Here is a 9,011-nt window from a genome sequence, read left to right on the forward strand (position 1 = left end):
CACATGACAGGTAGATATTAATTGTGAGCAAGTTATGCTGTTTCTTTGTCCCTGTTGCTACTTTGCTAATGTGGGAAATGACTGATAAATTTTTAAAAAAGTTTTTATACTTGCATATTCATGGACAGGCATCTTTATTAGTCAGTCTGCATTGCATCTGTTTCCCAAACTTAAATACTAATAAATCAACAAAAAAGATGTTGAAAATTTGTGCCTACTTGCCCATGGTATTTTTTTTTTTTCTAAGTTCATGAGTTCTTTTACTTGAAAACTCTGAAGGGAAGTACCTTTTTGATGCCTATATTATAATTGGTTTGTTGAACAGGTGGACTGTGAGCATGCAGTTGTGACATTAGCAAGATCGGATAGTTTGCTGTCAATGCGTCATGGTCTGGTAAGACTAGACAATGTGTGGGGTGTGGGAGGTGGTACCCGCCCTGTAAAGTACCTGGTGAAGAAAATGGCACTCCTGCTAGAGGAGTACCTTTCATCATCAGATATTGCTGAGGCTGCAAGATGCCTTCAGGAACTGGAGGTGCCTCATTTTCATCATGAGTTGGTAAGTTTTTCCTTTTGCCATTTTATAATAGTTAAAATGTTAAATCTCCCTTAGAATTAATGTAATAATTCCCATAACCTTATCTTCTTACATACCCAGTTGTCATTATTCCTAAAGAGTATAACCACAGGGAAAGCTTTCAACTTCACTTAGGTTTTGCCAATTAGTTACAGAAAAATGTGAGATGCATGTATTGTGTTAAAATGGTAGATTTAAAATGAAAAAAGGCAAGAAGTAATCAGCACAGACATATGGTGAGGTGCCTGAGGATTGGCGGAATGCGTGTATAGTGCCATTGTACAAAGGCAAAGGGGATAAGAGTGAGTGCCCAAATTACAGAGGTGGATAGGGGAGAAAGAATACTTTCCACGTATTCCCTGCGTGTCGTAGAAGGCGACTAAAAGGGGAGGGAGTGGGTGGCTGGAAATCCTCCCCTCTCGTTTTTTTCAATTTTCCAAAAGAAGGAACAGAGAAGGGGGCCAGGTGAGGATGTTCCCTCAAAGGCCCATTCCTCTGTTCTTAACGCTACCTCGCTGACGTGGGAAATGGCGAATAGTACGAAAGAAAGAAAAGTTTGTTGAGTATTCCTGGTAAATTATATGGGAGGGTATTGATTGAGAGGGTGAAGGCATGTACAGAGCATCAGATTGGGGAAGAGCATTGTGGTTTCAGAAGTGGTAGAGGATGTGTGGATCAGGTGTTTGCTTTGAAGAATGTATGTGAGAAATACTTAGAAAAGCAAATGGATTTGTATGTAGCATTTATGGATCTGGAGAAGGCATATGATAGAGTTGATAGAGATGCTCTGTGGAAGGTATTAAGAATATATGGTGTGGGAGGCAAGTTGTTAGAAGCAGTGTAAAGTTTTTATCGAGGATGTAAGGCATGTGTATGTGTAGGAAGAGAGGAAAGTGATTGGTTCTCAGTGAATGTAGGTTTGCGGCAGGGGTGTGTGATGTCTCCATGGTTGTTTAATTTGTTTATGGATGGGGTTGTTAGGGAGGTGAATGCAAGAGTTTTGGAAAGAGGGGCAAGTATGAAGTCTGTTGGGGATGAGAGGGCTTGGGAAGTGAGTCAGTTGTTGTTCGCTGATGATACAGTGCTGGTGGCTGATTCATGTGAGAAACTGCAGAAGCTGGTGACTGAGTTTGGTAAAGTGTGTGAAAGAAGAAAGTTAAGAGTAAATGTGAATAAGAGCAAGGTTATTAGGTACAGTAGGGTTGAGGGTCAAGTCAATTGGGAGGTAAGTTTGAATGGAGAAAAACTGGAGGAAGTAAAGTGTTTTAGATATCTGGGAGTGGATCTGGCAGCGGATGGAACCATGGAAGCGGAAGTAGATCATAGGGCGAGGGAGGGGGCGAAAATTCTGGGAGCCTTGAAGAATGTGTGGAAGTCAAGAACATTATCTCGGAAAGCAAAAATGGGTATGTTTGAAGGAATAGTGGTTCCAACAATGTTGTATGGTTGCGAGGCGTGGGCTATGGATAGAGTTGTGCGCAGGATGATGGATGTGCTGGAAATGAGATGTTTGAGGACAATGTGTGGTGCGAGGTGGTTTGATCGAGTAAATAACGTAAGGGTAAGAGAGATGTGTGGAAATAAAAAGAGCGTGGTTGAGAGAGCAGAAGAGGGTGTTTTGAAATGGTTTGGGCACATGGAGAGAATGAGTGAGGAAAGATTGACCAAGAGGATATATGTGTCGGAGGTGGAGGGAACGAGGAGAAGTGGGAGACCAAATTGGAGGTGGAAAGATGGAGTGAAAAAGATTTTGTGTGATCGGGGCCTGAACATGCAGGAGGGTGAAAGGAAGGCAAGGAATAAAGTGAATTGGATCGATGTGGTATACCGGGGTTGACGTGCTGTCAGTGGATTGAATCAGGGCATGTGAAGCGTCTGGGGTAAACCATGGAAAGCTGTGTAGGTATGTATATTTGCGTGTGTGGACGTATGTATATACATGTGTATGGGGTGGGTTGGGCCATTTCTTTCGTCTGTTTCCTTGCGCTACCTCGCAAACGCGGGAGACAGCGGCAAAAAAAAAGAAAAAAAAAAATATTGGATTAGGAGCTCTCCTTGTACTACATGGGTGGTAAATAGGGAAAACAAGAGTTTATTCAGTTTCAGCAAGGTAATGGTAAAATTTGTGGGAGTGTGGAACATTAAAAACTAATTATTAGGTTAAAAAATTTACTGTAGATATTCTTGTTCTGTAGTTGTTTATTGTACAGAAAAAACTAAAGTGAAGAGTTTAAGAATTATGTTTACTTAACAACACTTCTTCATGTCCTTAGAAGTCAATTTGATGTAGTGCGACTAGTGTAAATAAATGAACTTTTAACTGATGCTCTCAATTTGTGTTTGTTGAGTTCTTTATGCAACATATGCAGAAATTATTAGTTTTTAATACAGCATTGATTCAAACAGGTGTATGAAGCTGTAGTTATGACTTTGGAAAAGATGGATGAACGTACATCAAAAATGATGTGTGATTTGTTAGAATCACTCTACCGTGCTGTTATTATCACTCCAAACCAGATGAAGGCTGGATTTTTCAGAGTAAGTTAACTATTAGCAATTTGCAATGGACTTTTATGGTATTATTAACTTAATGTGTTCATTGCAATTTTTTCATTGTTTGTGTGGTAGGGAGACAAGTACATGTTACTCTTATGACTCGAAGTGGAATGAACAATAATTTTGTTTTTGATTTAATAGTTATTCTTCGAGATAGAATTCCATGTCATTTTCAGCATAATCTTAAGAATTAAGATTCCTCTGTAAATATGTATATTTCTTGGTTTTTAGGTGTATGAGGACATGCCACAAATATGTGTTGATGTGCCTCCAGCATATTCACTGCTAGAGAGATTCGTCATGCAATGCCTAGCTGCAAGGGTTATTGGTGAAGATGTTGTGAAGAAGTTGCCTGTCAGGTGAGGGATATAGTCCAGTTCCCATTTGTTATCTTGTACAAATAGTGTGTACCCAGTGCAGAAAAACCATCTCTTAGAATATTTCCTTATTTTATGTTAGTGAAGAAAATGCTGAAAAATGTAGTATATATGTACTTGTGTGTTGATGTGAGTATTGAGGTGCATGATGTGAGTATTGAGGTGACATGAGAGGCCTCTTTCAAGCAGTGTGTATACAATGATTGTAGAGTTCTGGTTTTATTTCATTCTTCTTGCATATAAACACATTACACACTTTTCTTCAATTCATGCATAATTATAGAGATCTTATTCATATTTACGCTTGCTATCTGTGTATCTATACCTCCAACATCCATTCCCTCCAGGAGCTCCCATCAAGGGTGTTGCCATGGCAAAAGTCTCCACTTATCCCTTTCCTTACATGTCTCTGCATACATTCTTCCATTTGTCTCCCTTCATTAGTCACATGCATCAGTTGGTTCTGATAATTTGTTCTTAATTCAGGAACCATCTTGCTTTTATACTCTTTCAATTCTATGTTGATGTATGCTCACAAAAACTGTACACAAAATTCAAGCTGGGGATGCATCAGTATTTTGCAAATAATGAGCATAATTTTTCCAAACTTAAATTTGATAACTTTACATATAAATCCAAGAATACTTCTCTTGTATTCCCTGTGTGTCGTGTCGTAGAAGGCGACTAAAAGGAGAGGGAGTGGGGGGCTGGAAATCCTCCCCTCCCGTTTGTTGACTATTCCAAAAAAAGGAAGAGATGGGAGCCAAGTGAGGATATTCCCTCTAAGGCTCAGTCCTCTGTTGTGAACGCTACCTTACTAATGCGGACATGTAACACGGCGAATATGTATAAAAAAAAAGTTAAAAATGGATTTTTTTCCATCAACAGTTACAACACCTTTCATCACAGGATTAAGATGAGCTTTGAAGAAAGAGCAAGATACCTCTACCCAATTAATTTCTTCTACTGCCATTATATAGTGTACCCAAGAATTATGCATTCCGCTACAAAATCTCAGTTTTTAATATCTCATTGAGAATCTGAAATATCAGTTGTATCATAATCTTCATGAACATTTGTTACATATACTCATTGCATCAAACAAAAATCCACATACAAAAGTGAAACTTTATTTCACTGGTGTGTTTATGTGCAGCAGTGTTTGTTGGGAGCTTATCTATGTGAACTTAGACCCAATTTTAATTTGACTTGTACTGCCCTGTTCGCTACCAAGTGTGTTCCTTATTTCTACCTGAGAATTGATCCAAAGCCGCCTTACTCTGCCATTTCTCCTACCTTCCTTATTCCCAAACTGAGTTCACTGACTTATCCTGTCATGTTTCCTCTGCCATGTTATCTGCCTCTACTTATGAGGTAATCTTTACTACCTGGTATGTCACATGATGCTCCAGCATTCTGCCATTTCCTTTACCTGCATCAGCTGATCCATTGTGCCATGTACCCCCATCAGCCCATCCCCTGCTGCTATCTGTGAAGTAACCTCTCTTAACTAGGAATTGACCTCTAGTTGCCCTATTTTGCAGTGTTCCCTACCTGCATGAGGTATTTGACTTCTGATATATCTGTCCTGCCATGTTCCTCATCATCCTGCTTTCCTCTTTGGGTTTTTCTGTGTTCTAAGTACCTAAGTAGTGTTATTGAAAAATAGCTTAATTTTGTCAAACATTACCAAGGCAGGCTTTCCCTATTCCTTTGAAATGCAGTTTAACCATGACAGAGGGTCCCATCCCAGCTAACATGATCCAAAAAATCTATTCAAAAGATGGTTACTTCCTCCCTTTAGTGAGCCTCAGTTATGCAGTTCATCTCCAGCATTCTGCTGAGGGTACATGTTATCATGTCATCTGGGCATAAATCTTGCCATAACTAACTTCCTTTGGCTCTCCTTAAACGTACAGATGGGATCTCTATACTTAGTTAAAATTTCTTCTGATTTCCCACTGGCTATATTGTTTGTCTCCTCTTGGACAGCAAAAGATGTGTCCTCAGGAGTGTTTATGACAGTGGCACCAAACTTCACCAGAATGTCTTCCTGATTTTACAACAAGAAAGCACAATTATCTTCTCTTCTCCATAACACAGAAAGCACAATTATCTTCTATTCTCCATAACACAGAACTCCTGCTCCTGATCTTTATGTATCGAGTTCCTAACCAGAGTGATACTATCAGTATCCTGCACTTCATCCACAAGTAAATTAAACCCATTATGAACTGGAATCTTCCTTTCATGAACTTCTGCCTTCTGACATTCTTCCTAAACAAGCAGGAAGGTGAAGTTATCCTCTAACTGTGTGTACATGCAGCCATCCAAGTTTCTGAGTTCTATACCTAAGTTCTCACTAATGATTCACGCTGATATATATCATCTTTTGTGGCAACAAAGCCTAAATAGGGTTCCCACAGTTTCATCCTATCATGTAGTGTCTGTAATACCTCACTATTTTTCCTGATTTTTAATTTTTTTTACAAACTACAGCACAAACAAAAAGGAACTTACTTTCTACAGTAACGTGAAAGTCGAGTAAATTTCATCATACAGATATAACAGCTAAACAGTGTTGAAGGTGCCCATCTTCATATCACAGTGGTGAACTAAGAACTCGGAGAAATGCATCTATGTTGCATGTGGTTGAAGTCGGAAGTGTGAGAGGTCAGGGATGACTGTGATGCATAGTATTTTTTCCAGCTGCTTTGTTGGTGATATCTGTGGATAAGAGATAGAATAATACATTAACTAGGAACTTTAATGGGCATATTTTCTCATATGAGATATATTGTTGCCAAATTTGACATAGGAATGTCCTAGTTTAATCAATTTTGTACAGTATTTGGATTTGTAATCAGCCAAATTATTTCCAATTTGACTTGAAACACTTTAAGCAGCAAATAGAAAATTTTAAACCGATAATGTTGTGTTGCTTTGCTAATAAACATTTTGTTAGTACTATATGTTAAACATTTGTGAAATGAGTTTTGAGATGTAACCCAAAGCATTTGTTTAGACCCTATGTTATTCAAGTGTTCATAACCTTTTCTTTCCAGATCTGCTCCCGTCCCAATTAATGAATTTTTGCACAGTAAATACACAACTTACATTTACTAATTTTTGTGAAGCCCTTGTTTTCCCACAGTTACTTAGGGAAATCAGCCTAGTCAGTACTGAAGTTATGCTTAAGTATAATGGGCTGAACTTTTCCATTCATAAATACATAAGTGTCATTTTTTCTCTTCTGAATGATGATGATGATCCCACTTCTCAGCTTGTCAGATTCTCACATGCCCATAGGGGTCTTGATTATTTACTATTCTTACCACTCCAACCAAGGCAAGAGCAAGTCAGATATAATGATGTCTTGCAGTTTTTGTTTTTTGCTTGTTTTGCTATAGTTTACATGGACATGACTTTTTTCTCTTTTTGCAGGGGCCGTAAACGGTTTGTGTCTGAAGGTGATGGTGGCCGCGTAAAAGACGATGCCTACTTCTGATCAGTCAGCCCACACACCAATGATGCCACAAAGGAACATAATAGCTGTATTCAAATTGCACTTTGAGTTTTTAACTTTGGAAAATGTTATTTAATGGTATGCATTCTCAAGAGTTGTAACAATTATCAGTTATTATTTTCAATGGAATATAAGTAGATTTTTGTGTACATGCATTATCTTGATATGTTATTTTAACATACACAGACAGTATTGATTTACTTCATTTCATGCAGAGAATTCCTGTGTGGTATTGTTCTGTAGTTAATCAGATGCACAGAGGAGACTTGAATTTCATAGAAATATCACAAGACCATCTCCTCTATTCATGTGATAGCTATTGTGTGGACCGAGTTTCCATGTTGTTTGCAGGTATTTTCGTTAATATATTGAGGAATATGATACACAAAACATTTGTTTCAGAGTGTTGTCATGATCAATTTGAATTGCATTATATTGAAAAGGTTTATATCCATTTCATGGAAATTGGAAATATAATTATCTTGTGAACAGCTGGAGACTCTGCTTGTACTGTAGTCAGGTAGTGCATTGCTTCATTATGTCCTACACCTTACGCTTAATACCACTTCCCTAGACAAAGGCACAGGGGTAGGGAACTGAATTATATAAGCCAAAGGAAGCCTAACTTGGTGGTGGAAACTGGAAATCTCAGAGTAGGGAGAATCCAGATGGTTACAACTGTATTGTAGAATGCTACATTAAAATAAGATGTAATCCACCTAGTGTGTCTTCCTCTAGGGAATGGAAAGGTTAGCTTGCTCCTGACAGTCTTTCACCAACGTGGTCATATTCATAGAATTGGCAAAAATTACATGACACATTGAATAGGTTTTAAAGCGAATTGTTTGCTGTGATGGAACCTAGAATTACATGACACATTGAATAGGTTTTAAAGCGAATTGTTTGCTGTGATGGAACCTAAGGTGATGAAATTGTTCAGCATCACGTTGGTGCATCTTAAGCTTTATTGTTCCCTACTCGGCCGTACCTGTGTATCAATCATGCATATACTTGTTGTTGCATATAGCAAAGGATTCGTTGCTCACTTGTGAATACTATTTTTTCTATTGTAAAGACTATAGGGAAGAAATTATGTAATGTTTTGTGGTTATAGAGCAAGTTTTCTTTTGTGAGTTATAAAAACTCTTGCCGAGTTGAGCAAGAGTTGGAAGTACAAGACTAATATTAGTTTTGCAGACTGCCAAAAAAATGGGGTAAAAAAAAAAAAAACTCTGGCCATCCCTTAGAGAGGGGCCTGGGACCAGGGAAGAGGATTGGTATAATAGCTTTGTCGGGGTAGATGCATAGTGGGGACAATTTGCATTATTTATTATTCATATAAATATGATCATGTGTCTTTAAAATGAATTTTTGTTTCATGTGCTGGTATAGCACTAATCTTTGTTCCATTTAGTTTTCTTTTATGAATATTGACCTCACAGATTTTCATTATGCATCTGTTTGTGACAAGGTATCATAATTATCTTGGGATTCATTGAATTGATTGTAAATGCACAAGAAAAAGTACAAAAAAATTGTAAAACTTAAAATATATAATAAAAATTGCAAAATCTAACCATTCTTTTTTTACCCTTAAAAGAAAAAACTTGTTAATCTACATGAAGGCAAGTGTACATAAAACGAAGTTAACTTTGCACAACAAGATTAGCTGTTATTGATACCATTTTTATGCAATTACAGAAAGAGGGTAGCTGAAAATTGCCCTTATTTTAGTTTATGATGAGCTTCAATTTCAGATGGCTCAGCTGTGCACTAAAGTTCTTGGTAGAAGTATTTGAATCCCTCTAGACATTCCTTAGCATTCAAGCCTGTTGTAAATGAAATATGCAAGTGGCTTAATAGTATGCAAAAACAGTTCATACATGAAGTAAAAAGGATTTTGAGAAAGCTATAGCTAAAAAAGCTACATGAAATTGTAAAGTTTTGTGCAAGCATGCCATGGAGGGTATAGGGT

At 37.7% G+C, this 9,011-nt stretch overlaps 1 protein-coding gene across 1 annotated transcript in view; it reads left to right on the plus strand.

The window, feature by feature from the left end:
• The window catches only part of Pdcd4 (Programmed cell death 4), a 47,792-nt gene extending 39,180 nt beyond the window's left edge, over positions 1–8,612 (plus strand). Inside the window, exons 5-8 of the mRNA XM_071658432.1 lie at positions 326–559; positions 2,984–3,115; positions 3,365–3,492; positions 6,955–8,612. Of these exons, the coding sequence (XP_071514533.1) occupies positions 326–559; positions 2,984–3,115; positions 3,365–3,492; positions 6,955–7,018 (558 nt within the window). The 3' untranslated portion in view covers positions 7,019–8,612. The remainder of the gene's footprint in view (positions 1–325; positions 560–2,983; positions 3,116–3,364; positions 3,493–6,954) is intronic.
• Positions 8,613–9,011: the final 399 nt, after the last annotated feature.

This window comes from Panulirus ornatus, chromosome 66, assembly GCF_036320965.1.
Source record: "Panulirus ornatus isolate Po-2019 chromosome 66, ASM3632096v1, whole genome shotgun sequence".
NCBI classification, from domain to species: domain Eukaryota; kingdom Metazoa; phylum Arthropoda; class Malacostraca; order Decapoda; family Palinuridae; genus Panulirus; species Panulirus ornatus.